The 24,598-nt window shown below is 32.2% G+C and overlaps 2 protein-coding genes across 2 annotated transcripts in view; one reads left to right on the plus strand and one right to left on the minus strand.

Moving 5' to 3' along the window:
• Positions 1 to 2: 2 nt before the first annotated feature.
• LOC143079315 (uncharacterized) lies at positions 3 to 9,807 on the plus strand. Its single transcript, XM_076254577.1, has 9 exons — positions 3 to 66; positions 600 to 721; positions 1,090 to 1,181; positions 1,637 to 1,677; positions 2,308 to 2,469; positions 3,769 to 3,885; positions 7,271 to 7,927; positions 8,500 to 8,560; positions 8,802 to 9,807. The coding sequence occupies exons 1-9, from the start codon at positions 7 to 9 to the stop codon at positions 9,170 to 9,172; spliced, it is 1,683 nt and encodes a 560-aa protein (XP_076110692.1). The 5' UTR covers positions 3 to 6; the 3' UTR covers positions 9,173 to 9,807.
• Positions 8,686 to 24,598, minus strand: part of LOC143078558 (neural cell adhesion molecule 1-like) — a 112,560-nt gene continuing 96,647 nt past the window's right edge. Inside the window, exons 8-9 of the mRNA XM_076253417.1 lie at positions 15,764 to 16,078; positions 8,686 to 8,735 (exon numbers count right to left, since the gene is read on the minus strand). Of these exons, the coding sequence (XP_076109532.1) occupies positions 8,686 to 8,735; positions 15,764 to 16,078 (365 nt within the window). The remainder of the gene's footprint in view (positions 8,736 to 15,763; positions 16,079 to 24,598) is intronic.

Raw genomic sequence — 24,598 nt, forward strand, 5'->3', positions numbered from 1 at the left:
TTTTTAATGCCATCAGCCTTCTACGGAATGTGGAAAAAATATTTACCCAATCTTAAAGTCAAAAAGGTATAAATTAAAACAAACCAGTTAGGCACAAATCTTTAATCAAGTTAAAACTTATATTAAAAAAAATAAGGTCTGAAACGTGTACGTTCCTTTGCGTGAAAAAAAATGGTACCAATAATTGTTATTCCATTATATGGGGTACATTACGAAACAAAGGTGATGCTGTAAACCAGGACATATTTTGGACAGTTTAATATTAACCAATTTCACTATAATTGTATATGCAGAGGCGGATTTAGGCGGCCCCCTTTTCTTGGAAAATTTGGTTGATTATATAGGGAATCATTGAAGCATGACCAGAGCTGGCCCCCTCTTAGGCAGTCAATGGACCCCCACTTATGAAATTTCTGGATCCACCACTGACTTGATTATTCGCAAAACGTTAACTGTGGATTTAACTTATAAATTCAGACTTCTTACGTATATGTAGATGTGAAAGTGCAACTTAAATAGTTACAAATTAGTAATTGGTATGTAGCGCAAACAATTGCCAGTATATGCTATGTGTATTGTAATGGTATTTACACTTTCAGACCAATTCCTTTTCGAAATGCACAGTATGTACAAGTTTGGAAAGACAGATAGAGACCACGCATGATCCAGTGATGAGAGAAAAATTGCGAGCTGAACGAAGAGAACACAATAGCAGACAGATGTATGTAAATATGCAATTAATAAATATGACATCAAAGTCAAGTTATAATATATACTACACATAAAAGAATATAAATTTACTATAGCTACAGCCAATAATATTTATCGACCGTGTCCTGTTGTTTATGTTTGTGTGTTACATTGACAATGTCTGTATATTAATGGTAAGCTGCAGGTCACGATAAGAAGTTTTTTGTTGAGTGAGCGCAGCGAACGGATTCAAAAAGCTCCATATCGTATCTTGCAGCTGATATTTAACAATATGAATAAAATTAAAATCTGACAATCAATTTATCGGGTTGTATTTGTGGACTTTGCAAGCTGAACAGCAAACTAATATTTTAATATGTTTAATTTCTATTTTTGCAGGTTAGAAAGAAAGTACTATTACACAAAGAAAAACGCTGCAAAGACATCCCCATCACAATATTTAAGCTTAATTATAGATGGAATGGATCAGTGTAAGTTATGATCTACGGCTAAATATTTGGACTTTTTAGAGAAAAATGGGTCGACCGTAAGATTAATGGTCGGTCATTTTTGTAAAAGTCAGTTAACATTGCGTCAGTTTTGTATAAGTCGATATACTATTGACTCAGTTTGCCAATTTCTCATTGCCTTTGAGCATCTGATAACTTTAAAGGCAAAACCAATAAGATCTGGAATGAACAGAAAAAACATTGAAGTTAAAATCTTTTCTATTTTGTTTAAACTATTGAAACGAATTCGATAAGGAATTATTTTTTCGCATTTTTTTTGTATTCCAAATGGGAATATAACTGTGATGTTATTCTATTAAATCAAATTTGGATGACTGAAATGACAATTTAAACAGTTTATCAGATTGCCTATTTTTTACATAATTTTACCTATTTATAACATGAACTTTAAATTTTGTTAAAATTTTTCATTTTAGCAAAAACGAATCTTCCTCATTTTGTTGGTCGAATGGCAAAGGTAAGCTAGGTATTTTATATAACAGAAAATTCCCTCTTCGGAAATGTACGAACATCATAGTTTTCTTCCGATTATAGAGTTTGATGTGGAACTTTGGAATTATGCAGACATGATTTTGTATCTTTTACCATGCAAACGTTTTCTTTTAAAGAACACTAGAGGTTAAGCAACCAACAATAAATCAATCTATCCATTTAGAGCGATTTTTTTTATGTACAATTAATTTATCATACTAAGCTTTTATCTCATTGCAAGTTTTAAGACGGCAGTTTGAGAGAAATTATTCGCGAATTGACGACCACGCCACAACTGTAAATTAAATGACAGATCCATACAGTCATACGCGACATTGTACCTCCATTTTTTTTAAATTAAAATTCATGTACCAAGCTACAAAAATGTAGGAATATGGCAGTTGTGTTTCGAAATAACTTGTTCCGTACACAGCGTTTGATTTTGTCAGTTTTTTTACAGATTTCTTCTTTTTAGTATGCCTTGTAAATCATTGGTTTATTATATTTCTTTAGTATAGTAAAAAAAATAATTTAAGATGAATCTATATATCTTTTACTTTGGTCCTTATATATATATATATATATGTAGTTGTCTTATTGACACGTTTTATTGCAGGCTGTGAACAAAGTTGATCAACTAACGACACATGTCACCGGAGTTTTAGCTCATGGACAAAATAAATTTTTCACCTTTCTCGACTGGAACCAATATGCGCACGACTCTAATCTGACCATGAATATCCTTATGCTAATTCTTCACCAGATTTCAAAACTTATGGTAAGTAAAACACTTCACAATTTATACGTATGATCAGGCAATACATGTGTGACTCGGGTGGGGTGAGGGTGGTGATGAGCACTCCCTATACTATATACAAAGTGATAGCGCGTGTCGCTTGAATTGGTCACATTTCCAGCTTGAAAATATATGTATATATTTGAAAAAAATCGGAAATAAGGTCAAAAGAGTTCCAATTACTTGTTATATGACACGCCCTGTATTTTTTTCACAGCAAAAAGTCTCGCCGTAGGTAAACATGACATAAGGAATAGCTGATTCTCAGATTTGAACTCCTATGAACACATCACACAAAATCATACCAATGAAAAGTTGCATTTATCCTAGGCAATATATGAAAAGTAATACATTTTTTGAATCGAAAGTAAATGTAAAGGATGAGATAACAGAATCCAAGCGGCACACCATATCAATTAAGTATTGAATTGGTTTCGAGTTTTACTGTTATCCACCTTTCTACATATCTTTTTAATTTGTTAAAAATAATTAATCTATACACCCAAAACAAATAAGTTCGTCTGATTAGCCATATAATTTGAATGACAGAGTTTTGTGCTTTTTGAATGGTTAATTATTATATTTAACATAACAAGAATGTGTCCAAAGTACACGAACGAACGAACGGACGGACGGACGGGCTTACGGATGCACAGACCAGAAAACATTATGCCCCTCTACTATTGTAGGTGGGGCATAACAATTGCCATTGTAACTTGTTGCCTTTGAAAACGAGTTAATGTGCCCCCAAAAAGTTTTATGTAAATCCGTAATTCTACTCCATCATGATGGCGATTCAATATTTTGAATACAATCTTCATCAATTCTTTAAACAAACTTGATTTTTCCATAAATTTAATTCTTTTTTATTAAAGATGATTATCATTGATAATCTCACTGCATTTTCATTGACGGTCTGAATTGTCTTCTTCATAGACACTCGTTTAATCATTTAAAAAGTAGAAAATCTCTTTGTCTGAATAGGCTGATCCGAGTTGACTTTGTAGATGGTTTGAGTTGATCTATGGACAATCCCAGTTATCCTGCACCGTTTCACATCCACGAATTTATCTAACGAGCACTTACGGATCACACACATTCACAAACCCTTACGATTTGGTCATTTTGCGACAGTTTCGACAGTTTTAATAAATTGTTCGGGAGCCATTTACGGATTATTACGAGTGATTATAAGAAGTTTATTATAAAACGATGTGTCTATAAGGTAAAACTGTGGTAAGATACGATACTGAAGTAATTTTATGATTATTGTTCTTGTAGGGTAACAAGTTACCGCCTATTTTGTACTTGCAAGCAGATAATTGTTGGCGGGAAAATAAAAATCGATATGTATTGGGTTTTTGTGAACTCCTTGTTCACCAACGCATTTTCAATGAGGTAAGTTGCAATTTACAAATCATTGCAATTCTTGTTACTTTATTTAATTAAAGGAACAGTTACCCGGTGGTTGTGTGGGTATATATATGAGCGTGTGCACCCTTAAAGGTGAAAATAGTTTTACGCAAAAAAATATATATATTCCTCTTATCTCCGCTCGGCAAATTTGTTGAGGACTTCCTCTTCACTTCAAGAAATAAGTATTAGCTATTGCTAGATTTAAACGGTGTGGTTATTTCAAGATTTAAAACGGTTTGGTTTAAGGGTTAAAACTGTGGGAAATGTTAAACATAATTGTATAGGCAGATCCAACCGGGGGAGGGGGTGGGTATTGGATAATTATAAGGTCCTGTGATCCCTCAAATCCTTGAAAATATAGTACATCAAAATTCATCAGCACTGAATTCTTATGTGTTATCATTACTCGAGAAATAAATACAATGATTTGCTTTATTCGAAATTTTATGGTTTTGAGGGGCGGCAGGACATTTTTCGGGGTGTTTATAAGCTTGGGATTTCGGGATTTTGGGATTTACGCATTGGGGATCCGGGAATTTTCTTTCCGAAGTTCGGGATGTCGGGATTTTTTTTTTTTTTTTAAAATTCGGGACCTCGGGATTTCATGTTTTTAAGCCCGGGATTTTGGGATCAGAACCGTCTTCCCCCTTTTTTTCACGAGGAGGGACTATAAATGTAGGACTGGACTTGAAAAACGTAGTCTCTTGTTATATACTATATTAATGGTTTGTATATATTTCTTCTCTAACATATAATCTGTGACATCTTAATAAGGATTAATTATCTTGTGTCAACAATAATTCCACAGATAAACATGCTAACCACATGGGGTCATTCACATCAAGTAGATAAAAAGAACAGTGCACAGTATATACATATACATTGTATCTTACCAGACAATGAAAATATATGATCAATTGACACATTAGTTATTGCCTATCCATATAATTACCTCTGAAATTGCACACATGTATGTATCATTGATTATAGTTTATACATGCTAATGGTACGTCTGTCTGTAAAACATTCATTTACAAGACCCCCTTTTGGGGATATTTTGTGTGACTTTTGGTTGATCATGTAAGTGATTCATTGCCTCTAATATAAGGTTTTAGCATGGAAGTAAAATACTTCTACGATTTTAGTTAGAATTTTTTTTCCCAGTGACACTTATATTGAATAGAAGTTATTAATATCTTAATGAATTAGGTGGAACTTTTTTTCTAACCAGAGAGCTAACACACACATCTTAAAATAGGCTAGTTGACTCAAAGTTTGTATAAGTACATCTGTTTACAAAACGTATTATGGTATACCGCTGAACGTTAGTCCGTCCGTCCGTTGTCAACATGTCGGATAATAACAATCTGCATCAAACATTATTTATATAGTCTAAGATCTGTCTACGTGAGCCTCTTTCTATTTTTATGAATTTTAGATTTTACGTGTTCAAGTTATGGGAATTTTATCCATTTAAAAAGGGTATTTTCCAGTGTTTTCGGATAATAACTGTCAAATGCTTTGAACATTTTTCATGATACTTTGGTGAAGTGTTTATTGAAGCATGGAAGTAATATTGAAAGGAATAACATCGTCGTCACTTCAAAGGTTTCATCTGCGTTACCGCCCATCTTTCAATAACTTGTTAATTGGTTCAATATCTGGCATGGAAGTTGATTCTCCGCATGTGATCAAATCACTGTCACTTATCGGTCATTTTCGTGTTCACGGAGAACTACGAACAGACAAGTTTTTGTCGTTTATACGTGCGAAGTAACCCGAATAGTCCATTCGTAACATTCCGTTGATGTACGCTGCCGCGAAAAGAGTCATTCATTCAATTTTTATTTTAGTCCAATTTTTCCCTATTTTTGGTTAGTTTGATCATAATAGTTTAAACCGACAGCTATCACATACGAAATTGGAGAACAAGATTGTGTCATTTCAATTTTAATATTTACAGACAGTTAAAAAAACATTCCGTAAGTTAAGAAGATGATTGTAAAAAAAATACGTTTGGACCCCCTTTATTAAATACGAAAAATCTAAATCCTTCGTGTATTTATAGTCAATTAAAATATTCACAATTCTAAACGGTTCTATCCTTCAATTTAAGTTCTTGATACATGAACTATAATTTGTGTAAAAATGAATTTACCGTAAGACAGATAGATTCAAGCCCATTTCGTCGGTTTGTTATAATTTTTGCTGTATAGCTTATTATATTAATACAAGCATTCCACAATAATATATATTTACGAAAATATTATCCCCATTTTTGTTGTCCAGTTTCAATAGTGCAATCAATGACATTTATGACATATACATAAATTTAGAATACTTGAAAGTAAATATTCTTTTATTCAATCTCGATTAACTTTGCACATTTCAACAGTAAAAAAATCTATGCCTACATTTGCCTACATTATTTTGTTAAACATCATGTGAGACCTGATCGATTCATCGGTATTTATCTGTTTAACTCGGGATCCGCTTTTAACCGGAAAATACTTTTAGAACAGTTTAAAACAAACGGTAAAAAGCAAAAATATGCTAAATTAAATACAATTTTCCATGTTAAACTGATGTAGTTTAAACAATTCTCGTCCGTTTTTCAAGTTTTTTTTTTACATCATACGACTTCATCTGAAGGCAGAGGTTTTATATGACACAGCGCCACCTTCTTATTAATAAACCTCGGATTTCACACAGGTACTTTAAAATTACCGGACTCGATAAAATCACGTGACTGATAAGAAATTGCAGATGCCATTTTACAACCGCGGTATCACAGATAGTAACCAAAGGGGTCTTACCGCTGAGACTATAATTGGATAAAATCATATAACTTTAGTACAGGGCTCTACAGGCCGTTAATACATGCTAATTACTCGATGTTATTCCTTTTAAATATTACTTCCATGATTGAAGTATGCTATCGATATTATATATTATGGCAATTACCGTTCCTAGTTGTGGGGTTTTAGTCATAAAGGGATGGGGATTAGTCAGTTTTCGGACGACAACTCAAAAAGATTTCATGAAACTTTTGAAGGCTGGTTTATATCTATCAATATAATATCCCTTGAATTTTTTTTTATATAGATTTATAACATGACATTTAGGAGTACTGGAACTTAATTCTTTGAAAATACTACGGGCGTATCACGTGCTCTTTATTCATACACATTTTGAAGTTTACTGCCTTTCAATACGATGGGTATTGTAAACTCTTAAAATACAAGACATACTATGAAACAATTTGGCATTTTACACACTTATAATGTTAGTTCTTTCTAGCATTACAGGTTAGCGTATTTAAATCACCAATTATTTTACTGCTACAAATAGCAAATTTTCATTTCAGGTGCATTTATCATTTTTACCAGTAGGATATACACACGAAGATGTGGATGCTGCTTTTAGCCGAATAGCTGAAACTCTTCGTAGGAATGATGCTGAAACAATGCCTCGTCTGAAGGAGATGCTTCCGAACGTTAAGGATATAGAGGCTATTTATGACATTCGTTCATGGATAACATCAAGCCTTAACGACATTCGTAAGCATACTAAACCTTTGCATTATAAGTTTATCCGGGATTTAGCAACACATAATGTGAAAATGCAGTACAAAGCTTTCCAAGACAGCGAATGGAAAACTGAACATGGCATTATTCAACTAATTTCCGGAAAACCTAATTTACCAAAGGGAATACCAAAAGTTATCAATCCTCTGTTCGAGAAGATAGATATAAATAAGATCAAATCTAGAATACCACAGTGGCAATGTCTATTCACTGATCAAATAGAACATACAGAGCAAAAGTGGTGGGGAGGATTTCTTGGACATCTAGAAAAAATTAGAGACAGTTTGCCATACAGAAGGACAAAAGTTCTATCAAAGGCAAAATGGATTCTCCCTTTGTTACCCAAACAGCAATTGAAAAGACAAGGACCATCCGTTGATCAAGACATTCCAGCAGAACTAAGGAGATTATTGGAAAATGAGCGTGAGGAATGTTTTGTAAGTCGGTCTAGTTCTTATCTATATAAGTTTTCACATTTCTCAGTTAATATATTAATCAATTTAATCTCTAGTTTCATTGTATTGAAATAAAAAAGTAAAAAAAAATAGACTATCACAATATAAATAATGCTTTAAGTCCATGTGAAAAGTTTGTCCGTATATTATGCTTTCCAGAGTTCATTAAACTAAAAGATAAGACATAGTTTATCAATACAGGACACAAAAATACTATACGTCACGAAAAAAAAATCAAAGAAAAAGCGCTCTACGTTTTTCATTTGAAAGTGACAGTGAACCTTCAACATGGAACAAAGTAAAAAAAAACAGTCATATCGCTCCAACTTTAGAGCGACCCACTACACATTTTAATACTTGTTTCTGTGGAAATCATTGCAATGTTAAGAAGTCGATCACGCTACTAAATGTGACATTTTTTTTCGCTATCCTCTTTTGTTATATGTTAACTCAAAGATCAATTATTTAAAAATCTGCATTCGATGTTATTTACAAAATGTAGAAACGTAATTTGTTTAAACAAACTACAATGTATATGAACTCGTACATTTCAGGTGCAAGTACAGCCAAAACAACAAAAAAAGACATCAAAAGGAAATAGAAAAGAATCAGAAGGTATTATGTGATTTGTATTTTGTTCTATCATTTGAGAAATTTTTTAAAAGTATATTGGAGGGTAAGTATTCCCAAAAATTATCGTTTACGATCGCGACAATTGACAAGAATTTTTCCGTGAATAGTCACGAAGGTATCGCCATTTTGAACCTCATATTGATATCTTCCTTTAAAGCTGAAGAAAAAAAGATGAATATGCATTACGCAAATTTATGTAAATATATCGTTTCTTCTATTTCAGAAAAAACATGCCAAGCAAAGAAAAGGAAGAAGAATGTTAAAGAAATTTCCAGAAAAATTTACTCTTCATATATTTATTTTTTTAAAACTAAAAGTTATTACCAAAAACATAGATTATACTTAGCGATATATTTTCTTTTAGAATCATTGTTCATGTATTTTTTTGATAGACGAATATTTGCATTTAGTGTTGATATTTTACCTCAAAATATTCCTAAGTCTTTGGGAAAGAATTGTTACATCACATATCTATCCTTCTATTTCAAACCAACTTATATATTATTCAGACAGTTGTCAGTTGTAATTACAAGTTTCCAACACATTTTAAATATTTCATTAATAAAAGTTGTTTTATTCTCCAAAATATCTTAGTAGTAACTTATTGATAACATGTGAGAGACCCAAAGCGATTAGAATGACATTGACGGTGAATCCTAGATGTTTCTTTTTGTCATATTTGTTTTGTGTTTTTTATTATCTGGCCTTTATTCGTTGATATTGATCTTTTGTTTTTAATAGTAAATACTAAAAATTCTACCGAATCATTTTCTTCTTCTTTTCTTTTTTTTTGGTTTAAAGACCAGTTTATGAGTATCAAACAACCTATAGATTGGTTTAATTGTTTGGTTGTTTTTTCTATATGAATAAGAAAATACATGAATATTTGGTCTATAGACCAGAATAATACAATATCGTTTGACAACATTCTTTTTGGTTGAAAGACCACATAATTTATTTAAAACATTTGTGGATTAAACATTTGTTATTTATTGAGTTTGTATTGATGTTTTTTTTTTACAACAATAAAAAGTCACTTCTCCAGTTTTGGTCTAACGACCAGATAGCAAATTTTATGCTATGTGTACATGTTAAAAATGGTCTTTGGACTAGTATATTGAAGGAAACATTTCATAATAAATTTACAAGATATTGTAAAATTTGTAAAAGTTCTATAGCCAATATGAAAAATCTAATACTTAAGTTAGTAATAAAGTATTAAAAAAGCATTTAATGTATTAAATTAATCTTGAATTGGTTTACAAAGATAAAAAAGGAAAAAAATGGATTTTCCCTTTTAGAAATGGAATCAGTTATATACAACTCGTCTAAACATCAACCCAACAATGTTAGATCTGTAAAAAAGCAAATTTACAGATCTAACATTGTTGGGTTGATGTTTAGACGAGTTGTATATAGATAATATGTATCTTACATTAATTTGCAGGATCCTTTAATATAGATAATTTAGCTGATCTGTAACAATAACATCTTCATGCCTTATATATCATGTACTGTAGTACGCCGCTAGATTAAAACTGACGAGGAAAGGTAACGCACGGCCACTGAAAGCTTTATTATTGTAGAGCCCAGGTGGTCGTGTGGTCTAGCGGGACGGCTGCAGTGCAGGCGATTTGTTGTCACGATATCACAGTAGCATGGGTTCGAATCCCGGCGAGGGAAGAACAAAAAGTTTGCGAAAGCAAATTTACAGATCTAACATTGTTGGGTTCATGTTTAGACGAGTTGTATATATATATATAAATTCAAGAGTCTATCTAAAATTGAGGGTAAATTATATGGCCTTCCAAATACCGTTTCGATCCCTTACATCACTGAATAGACATTTATTGTCGAAATCCGGATATGGTGTACAAAAAAATATTGACACCTCAAGTTTGTGGCATAACATCTTGGATACAAGTTTATTGTTTTCTGTTTAGTTTTAAATTTATATTAAGATCCATTTTCTTACATCTTGTGATCAATTTTATTTGGAAATTGCCAATGGCAGTCAACAGGGTAAAAGATCATCAGATGTTCGACCTGTTAGTCAAATGCGTTTTGTTTAAATATACTTTTGTCCTTTTTTTGTCTTTTGGAAAATGTTGTTTGTGCTGTATTTAGACCTTACTACAACGAAATTTGTTTTACATGCACACGTATAAAAAAAATTGTAGTTTTTGTCCAACGCAATCATAGTTGTTTATATTTTTTTCCTTTGGGCTTGTATCATATTTTCCCTCCGGTTTATATGATCCATTCATCCTATATAGACTCTTAAAATTCAAGAGTCTGTCTAAAATTTACGGTAAATTATATGGCCTTCCAAATACCGTTTCGATTCCTAACATCACTGAAGAGACATTTATTGTCAAAATCCGGATCTGGTGTACAAGAAAATATTGACACCTCTTGTTTGTGGCATAAAATCTTGGCCACAAGTTTATTGTTTTCTGTTTAGTATTAAATTTATATTAAGATCCATTTTTTTAAATCCTGTGATCATTTTTTTTTTGGCAATCGCCTAAGGCAGTCAGCAGGGTTAAAGAATATCAGTTGTTCGACCTGTTAGTCAAATCCGTTTTGTTTAAATATACTTTTAAATATTTTTTTTTAAATGTACAAAACTTTTATTATAGAATATTTAACTTTCAAGGTGCATATCATCTGTCATTGTGTAATTTTTTTATATCTTAATTCAACCCCAATACATATATATCTGACACCGGTGTTTCTAAACGGCGGAAACGGAAAGGAATATTTATATGGACGAAATTCAAGGTGGGAAATGGAAAGAACTACGAAAATAAATAACGACTGAAGTATAAATGAAATCACTCAACAATTATGTTGACAATAGAATAGGATCTAGATATCAAAGAAAATAGCAAAAAGTTTTAGTATACATAACATTGATAGCTGGAAAAACAAGATGCTAGAAAGAGTATTCATTTAGGTTTATATGCATCTTAAACAATAGGAACTCTCCAACATTATAGACTTATAAAAATCTCTCTATCTTCTTTAGTGTTTTCCCAAAACACAAGAGAGGATGAAAAGTCCTCCGTCATTTAAGGTCAATCATTACTTTAAAAATTATACTTACTATAATGAAAATATCAAATTGTTTGTAGATCTTGTCTTGCTGTCCATTTTTATTTCATTAGTTTCTAGCTATCGGTTATAGTTTTCAAAATATTTGGTAACATCGCCAAAGATTGGAAAAATCAGTAAGAGCGAAGACTCTATAACGAGTCGACTAACGATTCGCCGGACATTTTGACCTCCTTGTAAATCTTGTGTTGCTGGTAACATTTGCAATTAATAGTTTTTAACTATTTTTATATTTTTATATACTATAGGCAAGCATGGAAAATTGTAAAATGTGTCATATAAGGGTGATAACTACTATAAGAAATCATTTGACCGTTTTTACGTGAATGGACATTAGCTCAACTTTCTAAACATTTTATTCGCATCAGGTTTTCTCTATTCATAAAGGTTTTCAATAGACAGCACTTGTATTTCATTACTAGGTTTTAATTTCAGTCATATTGGTTATCTTAGCTGACAGGCAGGGTTATCCAGCCCACTTTTTAACAAGATACACCAAGAATAATTGTTGCAAAGTTTAACTAAAACTGTCAAACGACTTCCTTTAAGACATGTGCTTGGTAACCTTTGGCCCAGTAGTTTCAGGGAAGATTTTTGGAAAAGCTAACAACGACGAAAACGGATGATGAACGTCAAATGACGTGAAAAGCTCACTTGGGCCAGGTCAGATTAAAAAAAAATAAAACCAGCAGAAAACGAACATGACAGAGAAGAAGCACTGAATGAACAATTCACTTTAATTGTACTAACTAAGAAGACACCAACTAAATACGCACCACTGAATAAACCGTTTAATACAAAACGAAAACACATAGTAAATTAAGTAGGATAAGAAAAATAAAGAGAATATGGACTCAATACATCCAAAGTATAAAGGCCAAGAGAAATAAGCCATAGAATGTCTAAAAATATATAATAAATTAGCAGCTTAAACATTTTATCATCATTCACTTATTTTACAACAATCATCAATACCAGCTGAATACCTGATGAATGGACAACAGCAGACGTTTCACGGTACATTTGCGCTATGCATTCTCTCTTAGATGCTCTCACATATAGTATGCTCTAACATAATGCGTAACCGGCTGGATTTTATAATATCATCAATGTTTTTTGTAAATATCGCAGTTGCAACTTTGTGCTGTCATCACCTTTAGTTTATATTTTGTGTATTGTGTACAATTGTTAGGCCATGTGTAGATTTATTTTTATGCTTTTGCGTTACTATCTTATTGATATTTATTCAACTTCTTTATTAAATAAGAAAAGACGATCAGTTAACTGAAACGACGTATAAAAAGAAGATGTGGTATGATTCCTAATAGGACAACTGTCCATAAGAGAGCAAAATGACATAGACATTAACGACTATAGGTCACCGTACGGCCTTCAACAATGAGCAAAACCCATACCGCATAGTCAGCTATAAAAGGCCCTTATAAGACAATGTAAAACAATTCAAACAAGAAAACTATCGGCCTTATTTTTATAAAAAAAAAATGAACGAAAAACAAATATGTAAAACATAAACAAACGACAACCACTGAATTACAGGCTCCTGACTTGGGACAGGTACATTCATAAATAATGTGGCGGGGTTAAACATGTTAGCGGAATCCCAACCCTCCCTCCCCCTAACCTGGAACAGTGGTATAACAGTACAACATAAGAACAAACTATAAAAATCAGTTGAAAAAGGCTTAACTCATCAGATGGACAAAAATGCAAGTGGACATGGCCGGGTACTTATACATCTGTGAAATATAAACACCGTAATATGGTGCCAAAGGAACATCATTATCTAAAAATGGAAAATTAACAATAGGGAACGAAAAATCGTCTCTTTTGTCGTAAATATGTATGGTCTAGCCAGCTGGGATCTTGTATTTAAAAAACTAAATATTTTATTTTAAATTTACTTCTCTGTTTTTCTTTCTTGTAAACATGTGTTATACTATATAAAACATGCCTATGAAGATGAGATAACCAAAAAGAAAAGATTCAATTCTTTCAGTTTCCGTTTTCCGTTCCGTATTCCGTTCAGTTTTCCGTTTCCGTCGTTTAGCAACACCAATCTGACACTATGCAAGTTAATCGAAAAATTGGACTTGTATTAATATTGGTGAATGCACCTTACTGAAGTCACTTTAAAAGATCTATTTCGGAGTACTTCCGCATTAAAATTCGCATTTTACATTCATAGGACTGTCTTGGTGTCTCCAATTTGTCTTTGCAAAAGTTGAACGAAGTTCATGTAATGAGATTGTTTTCCTCATTTCCCCATTTTAAAAAATAAAATTTAATCGTTAAAAGCTATAAACGATTAATAAAAATTGCAAAATTTAACCTGTGTCGAATCTATGTCCCCGGCCGGAGTCTATACGTGGCAACATGCACTATTCTTTTTGTTTTCGGTAGCCATCAACATCTTTTTCTAAATTTCACCACATGATTTGTTTTAGTTATCATGAACATTTAATTGAAACTTTAGCACATTTAACCTCGAAAATTAACGTTTTCGAATTTTTAGACGTTTTTCAGACGTTTTGTAATGTGTGGAAGCATTGTATTCCTTAAAGACCCAAATATGAAGTAAATAAGAACAGAATCTAGGCATTTGTACTCTTCGTGTATCTAACTTTTGTTATGATCAATTATAAATAACTTATTAAAATATCAGTTAAAAAGTACTGCTTTGAAAAATGAAATATCAACTTGGACAAAATGGCTACCGCTTGAAAAATGACTGTGTAGAGAAAAATTTATAGAATCTGCAATATTTAAACTAACGAACAATGAGGCAAATATTTGTACTTTTTGTAGATGTTATTATTGTCTTACTCTTTTTATTCGTTTTTTGCTATATCTACTTATAAAATTCACTTTCAGTCGTTAAGTTAACGAAAAACGCCGTTGGACATTTTTCTTATTCCAGCTTACTATGCACCCACCGAGTCAAATGAAATTTGGCAAAATAACGGCTCTAATGCCACAAAGAACCGACACATGTTGTTGTTCCTGCCAAGGATCGGGAAGATCAGAAAATAAGAAATAGGATCACTATACATATGAGTAAAAACAGTGTTTCATAAATGTAACGTTGGACATTCGTTGTTTTTCATATAGCTTTGTTATTTTAATCCTCAAATATACTAAATATTACTTAATATATGATCAAGAGCTATAAAAACATAATTTAAAACATATATTGAATTTTTTTTAATAGTGGTTCGTCTTTGCTAACATTTTTTTTTTGTTTGGCGGAGGAAATTTCGAAGATTCTGTTTCAAATCCTAGGGGTTGTATAGGAACAGCGTGCGTAACGTTACCACAATCTTTAAAAAATAACATAAACAGTTACTATCATCAACGTACATTTTTCACTTTCTATCTTCTAAGTAACGGACAACTGTTCAAGGTTAATATTTGACAGACTCATTGCAAATGTAAATAACCACACGACGGCTGAGTAATGTTAGTCACATTTATGTAAACACAAAGAAATTTAGAGGGAAATATCTTACGGAGATTCCACTCCGCTATATTGGGATCGTGGTAACTTCAGTAACCGTCATCCGTTTGTCAACAGTGTTGTATGTTATTTCAAAGAAACTGATGCCATTTGTGGTGAAAACGTTTGAGGACATTTGTCTTATGTTTTATGTGTATAATAATATTTCGAAGATGGTCATCGCACCTGACAGTCTCTATAATAAGGGGCCTGATCGGTTATTTTCATTCTTCGTGATCGGCGCATTTTCGCTATCGTGATCCGTTTTTATACAGATTTTTTTTTATATTTTCGTGATCCGTGATCATGGAAATTTATTTTCTGTGAATCGTGATTGACAAATTTTTTTTATTGTAACATGATTACAGAAAATGTGTTTCAATATATTATTAAAAGCTACATCCCAACTATTCCTTAGAGCAAATTATATTTTCTTAAATTTATTAGAATGTTGCTGACTCGTCTAGACTTTTATAAATTATATGGATAACTAGAGGCATGCACAAATGCGTTTAGTAAAAACCTTGTTAAAGTAGTAGAAATACTTTACTTACTTATAATAGTAAGTTGTAGTGTAGTAACACTGCCAGATGTACCAGACACAAAACATTCGTAAGGCCCTCCATCACTCTCCCTGACATCAGATATACTCAGATGATAGTATCCTGCAGTATGATCACCTGTGACAGTTAATCTGAATTTTAATTCAGCTGGTAAATCTGGGTTTATATTTGTTCCATCTATATATTGAATGGCAGGATTTGTTTTTCTACTCCAGAGTATTCGTTTTCCCTGTGGAGTCTTATATGGACATTCCAACTGTACAGTTGATCCCTTAACTCCAGAGACTGTTTCTACTTTAGTGAGTTCTGAAATGACAGCATTTATGTTGCATGTAAAAATATAAATATAAATTGTTTTCTTTCTAGTAAAAACTATTGCCTTATACAAACACGCTAGACAATTATCAAAAATGCTCACAAAACAAATTAATTATGTATTGTGTAATACTGATTGGAAAAAACAACACGGGTAGTAAGGTCGTCATATCGAGGTGATTTTGTCATAGTTTGACATGGTTAATTTATGTTACTTTCCTAAACTATTGCCATAGTCTATTCATACGAGCAGATGAAAAATAAATAAGATGTCTGAATCTATATTGGAGGTCAAACGATCTACATTGGAATAGTTGTTTCACGAAATTAATGCAGAATTAGGAAGATATCGGAAATGCTATGGTTTGGTTAAGAGCTTGGCATGGTTCGGTTAAGAGTCTATAAATTCGTCATGGTTTTGGTAAATTTTGTCATGGTTTAGATCGAAATAAATATATATGTGTTTCACTTTAGTACCGTATGTCCATGCTTAACTTTGCCAAGGATATCGCGAGTGGCATCACTAGACAAATAGGTAAAGACTTCTACTTAAAAGTTGCAAGAAAGTGGCAGTTAGTCAAAAAGTAATTCTTGTTTTTACATTTTTTCCTAAAAAACTAAACATTTTGAATCAGTTTGTGATGATTAAAAGGAGATGTGGGGTTATAGGTCCATGATACAGTAACCCAGCTACAAAACTAACCAAAAAATATTAAGAGGACATTATAAGTCGTCAACCATTTATGAAACCACTAAAACATATTGGTTTTAAACCCTCCCCCCCCCCCCTAGAAAATCAAATGGTTGCTGCCTAACTGATTACACGGAAATCCTCCTAGATATGTTGTGTTAAATTAAATGTTTAATCGACAAGATCGGTAAAGATGGATACTGATAAATGAATAGTTGTTGAAAAAAAAAATCAGAACGAAAAAGTATTTTCTCACATGTATTTTTTTAAATATTCGAAGTAAATAATAAATTTGTCAACAGAGCAATATATCTCAGCGGACGACCATTTGATATTCTTGGGGGGGGGGGGGTGTAAACGAAGGGGACAGATAATTCATTTTCGGCACTATTGAAGCAAGATTTTTTCATTTTCATAAAAGCAAGAGCAGGGGACTGTTAATTCATTTTCACAACTATTTTGATGATATTCGAAAACATACAATCTTTAAATGATTTGTTGATTATAAATAATACATGTACAGTCAATTCATTATGTACCATTTAATCAGAATTAATCAGTAGCCTCTGCAAAAATGAATCTTTTATATTCTCGACTGCATATACATGTATTGAATACATACAAATTATTAGATAGATATAGGAAGATGTGGTGTGAGTGCCAATGAGACAACTCTCCATACAAATAACAATTTAAAAAGTAAACCATTATAGGTTAAAGTACGGCCTTCAACACGGAGCCTTGGCTCACACCGAACAACAAGCTATAAAGGGCCCCAAAATTACTTGTGTAAAACCATTCAAACGGGAAAACCAACGGTCTAATCTATATAAACAAAACGAGAAACGAGAAACACGTATATATTACATAAACAAACGACAACTACTGTACATCAGATTCCTATTAGAGTTTGGTTGTAACTAGTAGCCTCTTTTTAAAGTATTGAGAAAGATATTTTTTTAATAGATTTTGGAGCCACTGAAGGCCCAAGAAGCTATAGAACAAATGATGCAAAATCATGCTTTCTGAATGTTCCAAAGACCCTTTCTTAATTTGGAAATGCAAGTTTTGTTTTAATTTTTTTTGACAATATTTTGGTCTAAAAGCAAAATGTATAAATTTAGTGTAAGACTTAAGTTTCTAGGGACAACATCAAAAGACCAATGTGCATGATAAAGCAAAAATGGAATTCACATAGTTAAGTCTGTGGCTGCTGGGTTTTTTAAAACTCATAATCAAGTTCATATCAAAATTACTAGATTACAAAAGGAATGCAACACTAACAGAATAAAGGAGGGCAATCAATGAACAAAAGAAAAATAAATAAGAAAAATTTATACCGAAAAATCAGGGCTACGTCTTAGGAAAACAGAACTTGCTTCTTGCAAAGCACTCGCCGTGAACACAATTTGATATGGAGACAAGCGTTTGGTTTTTAAATTTCCTACATGTGGCATTAAACCCAATGTAGTTACTGACCAGGCTAGGAGGAAAAATGTTGTCCTGCATTTTTTTTTTAGCTGTAATCTCTGTCCTGCCTTTTTATTTTTCACTCTGTTCGGTCCTGCCTTTTTTCTTTAGTTTATCCTGACTTTTTTTTACCTAAATTGTCGTCCTGACTTCTTTTTTTTTTGCAAGTGTCTCATCCTGCCTTTTTTTTTTACTCAAAACTCCTGTCCTGCCTATTTTAATCAAATTTCATTCCCCCCCCCCCCCCCATAAAAATTAAATGGTAGCTCCCTAACTGTGAATGTAGAATTTTTTGCAGTGTTAGAAAGTTGTGAAAATTCTAAAAAGGCTAGTATCATGTATCCCTTATGGGCTAGGAAATACTACCGTGCCACCTAAACACGTTGTCAACAGACGACAACGGAACTGTTACCGTGACCTAGATATATATACAGGCGATATATCCTTTTTTTTTTTTAAAAGGGAACCAGTTTTACATCAGTAAAATGTTGTTATCTCCTTTAGCTAATAATAGGAAGTCACCTTAAATCAACATTATTAAGTTCCCTGTTGTACATACTCTAGATCTCTTGGCAAATTTTGACATAATTACGCACAGACCAGGTCAATTTGCTAAATCAGCAATGTTCAATGCCAGTGGCCGAATTTATGAGCTGTTCTTATTCTATTTGTACTTAATCATCTTTCCATTTTTACAAAAGAAGAAGAAGAAGAAGATCATACGCCACAAATATTTAACTAAAATTCAGTCTGCCATAACTGCGTTATTTCAGTACATCAATTACATGAAAGACTACAGGTATACGCATCAACGAAAATACTAAACAATTCAACGGTCTTATTCGAACAACCAACAACTAAAACAATTCCCATATAAATGTAATCAGAAATAAATAACAGCGTCCAAGACCTATTTCACAATAATGCCTCACCCGCTATACTGTTCGTGTATTAACAGCGTTAATAAACGTATGTGTATTATCAATATATAGAACTTACTGTGTAAAGTAAACAACACAATGAACAAGTAAGAACGAAGTTCCATTACCCGGTATCAACATATGTGTGTACAACTTATAAACAGGAAAGGTGAGATTTAAACTTCCTGGTGGAGATTGATATCTACAAACATACTTCCTGTACCAAGTCAGGAATATGACAGTTCTTGTCCATTCGTTTTTGATGCGTTTTGTTATTTGATTTTGCCATGTGATTATGGACTTTCCGAATTGATTTTCCTCTGGGTTCAGTATTTTTGTGATTTTACTTTTTCCATGTACTTGAATGAAATGATGTAAACGGTCATAAATCATTAAACACCTTGATAACATAAACAGTTAAATTGATATTAAACTATAAATTTTTACCTTTAAAAAATTGGTTTGACAAAAAAGAAGTTAAAATTTCTTTTTACAGATATTTTTTTTTTAAAAGACATAATAAAATTGAGAAAGGAAATGGGGAATGTGCCAAAGCGACAACAACCCGACCATTGAGTAGACAACAGCCGAAGGCCACCAATAGGTCTTCAATGTAGCGAAAAACTCCCCCACACGGAGGCGTCCTTCAGCTGGTCCCTTAAAAATATGTATACATACTAGTACAGTGATATAATGGACGTCATACTAGTAAACTCCGATTTATACAGAAGAAACTAAAATTAAAATTCATACAAGACTAACAAAGGCCAGGGGCTCCTGACTTGGGGCAGCGGGGTTAAACGAGTTTATAAGATCTCACCCCCCCTCTAATACCTCTAGATAATGTAGATCTCACACCCCCTTTAATACCTCTAGATAATGTAGATCTCACACCCCCTCTAATACCTCTAGATAATGTAGAAAAGTAAACGCATAACAATACATGCATAAATAACAACAGATACTACATGTTGCAGTTAACTGACAGGCCAGCTACAGACCTCAATTAAACTAATTGAAAGATAACGTCTTCATCATATGTATATAAGGCACAATCCCTCTCGTTAGGGGTTTAGTATCATAATATCATAAAATATATGAGAAGAACATAACCCGTGTCATGCCAATAACTGTTTTTTAAATAAATGTTAGTTCCGATGCAAAGACCCTATAAGTGAATCAATATTTATTAACGCCAAAATCTTCTAAATAAGTCTCTTTTTGTAAGCTTTTGAGGTGAATAAGAATGTATCAACAAATCAGGTGATCGAGTTCTTTTCATACGTATTTTATCAAGAAAGAAAATAAAACTGTCGCCTCGTGCTTTTCTTTTCGTTGCTATATGGGGGATCGGGACTATTCGACTGCGCATAATTTCACGCATGAATTACCATGCACACGAAAAATTACAAGTTTGTGTCGTAAATTCACTTCTTTTTATTTTACTATTTGTATTGATTGAAAATGTTAGATTATCGTATTTATGTCACTAAAAAATTATAATCGTTATTTTTATTTTCGTTTTTTACAGAGTTATCAGTCTTGAACGAGTGTGGCAAAGCTTCCGGTTGCGAAAACGGAGGCAATGGTGAAAATTTTGTCAAAAAGAAAGCTGCTTTTTACAAATACCCGCTAGGGAATCTACTTAATTAAATTGTGATTCTCTTTTGGGTACACTTTTAAGCTACTTTCTTGTCCGCCAACAGCGCACGTCCAACAAATCCACTGATTTAAGGTAAGTGAATGCAACAATCACTACAAAAGTCTAAATGTCTGAAAAGACCAGTTATTGTCTTGATTGCATGAACTTTTACTCGACATTCTCCAAAAGTATGACTTGTGTCTTAATTTTTCTTGACAAATTCTCATTTATATCAAATTTGTATGAAATTTACTTGACACATTCTTGACATTCTGAAAATGGTTTTAAAATTTCTTGACAAATTCTTGACATTTGAATACTGTCTTAAAATTTCTTGACATATTCTTGACATTCTTATTTTTTGTATGGCTTGACATATTCTGAACATTTGGAATTGTGTCTTAAATTTACTTGACAGTCTCACTTTTCCTCAATCTTATAAATTAAATGATTTAAACCAATCATACTGTAAACATATTTGATTCTATATTCATAATTATTAATATGGTAAATAATTATTGTACAAAAATGTGGTTTATATAAAAGGAAATTATGATGCTATACAAATCATTCATTAACAGATGAAACATTTGTGTAATGTCATCTGTTGGAATATATATTAAGTATTACACATTGACAGGATGTTCCCCATAAAATTAAGGTACTCATACCCCAGAATACACACAACTGTTAAATAGAAATTACTGATTTACCTGTAATCAGCCATACAACTTATCAGTTGACCAACCATGCCATTACAATTTCAAAATTTTGTTAATAGATGAAAATCATGAAAATCATCATTTTGATGAAAAATTATAAAATTAAACATTAAATGTTTTTGAGTTGTTTTAAAAAATGAATAAGTTTTTTTAATCAAGATGAGAACAAATTCTTTTACCTATATGTACCCCCCCCCCCCCCCTTCTTTTTTTAGCCACACAAACCTAAAAGATGAATTGTGGGGTCCAAAAGAGACACATGGTCACATTATAAACTGCCTACAAGACACCTATTTTAGTAAAGCATATTTGACTGGCAGTTTTGCGACTAATACTAGCTACGCATAAGATTGACTTAATTAACAGTGGCACATGCATCAAGACAATTGCTACGTCCTCAATTGGGTGTATCTCTCTTTAAATCGTCAGATACGGACCGGTTAGTACTTGTTTAAAGAAGCATGTAATTTGTTTAAACTCATTAATGCACTTTTAACCATATATTTATCCTTCAACAATTTACTTTGACGTTTTATCATATACAGGATTTTAAAAAATAAATTCGAAATTCATGGAAATAAACATAATAAAGTGCATACTTTTAACGAACTGTTTAAAGAAAGTCATATTTGCAAAAGTTGTATGTATAAAGATTCCAGTCTGGAGTATGAATTCAATAAATAGATTGATAGAAATGACGGCTTACATCTGATTTTTAAAAATATTAAAGGCAGTTATTGTTTTCTATACAAAACACCTTTACAATAATAAAATCATAGCATTTTCTAAGACAATTTTATCTGTTTTATGACCTACAGGGTAGACATTTTTCTGTGTTTGTCCCTGGGACCTCAAATTTCATTAATTATTCATCTGTTTCTAGCAATGTGGAATATTTAGTACATATTTAGGATAAAACACAATATTGTAAGTTTTATTGAGGTATTTTCGTAATTCTAGCTTGTACTTTATTACACTTTGTTAATGTACGGTAAATATATACGTTTTGTTTTTCGCCGCTTCGGGTTTTAAAACATGAATACGGTGGTGATGCTTCACTGTGTTGCTTGTCTTTTCTTAATTACACGTATAGCGTATTAGGATTTCTTTTGATGTTTGAGTTTTGACTCCTCTAAGAATCTTCCATCTCATTATTTCTTGCAGTGACTCAGGTCAAGGATTCTGAAAGGTTTTGAAGATGCATTCTTACAATTGTTGAAGAAATAACTTCATAACTAAATTGAAATTATTTAATTATAACAATATGCAAAGTGACTAGACTATAGATTATATAGATGTATCCTAGGGTTTATTGGGTAGTCTTCTAATATTCCAGAGCTCATAATCTATGAATCTTAATTTGTTTAAGACATATCGGTATAATTATGAAGATGATAATATATTATTTTGATTTATAGCCTTAATACCTCTGTCAATACCTGTGTCAATACTTGACCAAGCGGGCTTGCACTTACAATGTTGTACACCCTTGCTCAATTCTTTATTGTTGTTGTTTTTTTTTTTCTATTCACTATCTTCCTAAATGATATATCGTTTTCTTTGAAAAACAGATTTTTGTATCCTTATGAAAATGTTAATACTTTATCTTGTTTACAGTTGCTATTTTTGTCACGTTTATATTCTTTTCAGAAGCTAATCACATGCTTTAGTATAAATTACATTGTGTCGAATCGAAACAAATTCTAAGAAAAAAAATGGTTTGAAGTTTTAGGTGTCCATGTACGCTGATAATATGTATGGTTTCTCGTAGCTTAATACATCATTTTTACTTATTGTTTAAAGTTGACCTTGAAGGCTTTTGCTATTTTCCTGTAAATCCGTGATTGGCAATACTACACCTCGTGTATTCAACATGTTCAAGTAATTAATTTATACATCTTTGACTTTAGGGTATGGGGTGGGGTTGGGAAGGGATGGTGGCGTTCCTCGATGATACAAGCAGTAAAAAAAGCGTGTTATACGCACGCACAAATGCACATATCTAATGTGTTATATTCATTTACATGACCAAAAGAGGTATTTGACAAGTTTGACTTTTGTAAAGTTATTTACTTTAATCACTATAAAAGAAATTTCATCAATGGAGGCAGTTCGAAATGAAGCTTGCACAAAAGTTAATTGTTATATTTTATTGAAAATCAAATAATGATCCTTTACACTCATTTTCATCTGAGAAAAAAATACTATATTAAGATATGTGGAATAGGCATACTTTGACCTTGTCTAAAACAATGTACAATATATTGAAGCATGTCACATAGAAAGATAACATATATCTGTGAGTAAGTATGCAAATCAAACTTATTTTTTTACCGAACGAACACGGCAAGTAAGTTCAAATAGCCATCCATTGAAACTTGAGGTAATCAAATCTGTAAACGTTCGTTTAATGGAAATGTATAAGATTTTAATTAATTTATATCGGTGAGACTAAATTGTTCTTGTACATGTATTCATTCCAAAACGTTTTATCTGCCTATTAAACATACATGTACATTAAACATTATGTTTAATTTTTTGTTCCTACAATCCAGTTATTTATGCATATGAGGGTGAACCGCTTTTGATTAAAGGTGACGTATCGATTGCATTACATGTGACATTTAAAATACATATGTTGCAACATTAACATTACAAACTTAAGGTAGCTGACTTGCCTTACATGTAATATTTAATGTTAGAGATGTTTCCATGTAACCAGCAACATTACTAGCTCTACATATAAGCTTCTGTCCATTATATCTTCTGTCAACTCTGTATTTCAAATTAGATGTCACTTTATTAACATCTCTTGTTGAATTGTGGATAGATTGGGTTGACGAGTTTGATGATATATCATTTTTTTGTTGTCCAAGTAACCAGTACATTGAAGCAGCAGGACGACTTCCAGTAGATTTACATGAAACATCAAAAGACTTGGTTTCTTCTGTATTCAAGATGTCAGGAGAAAATGGAGTCAGAACTGCCTTCACTATGAAAAGAAAGAAATGACCAAGACATGTTATTCATAGGTATTTAATAGATATGAATCGTTTATGCAACATG

This window comes from Mytilus galloprovincialis, chromosome 6 (genome assembly GCF_965363235.1).
Source record: "Mytilus galloprovincialis chromosome 6, xbMytGall1.hap1.1, whole genome shotgun sequence".
NCBI classification, from domain to species: Eukaryota; Metazoa; Mollusca; class Bivalvia; order Mytilida; family Mytilidae; genus Mytilus; species Mytilus galloprovincialis.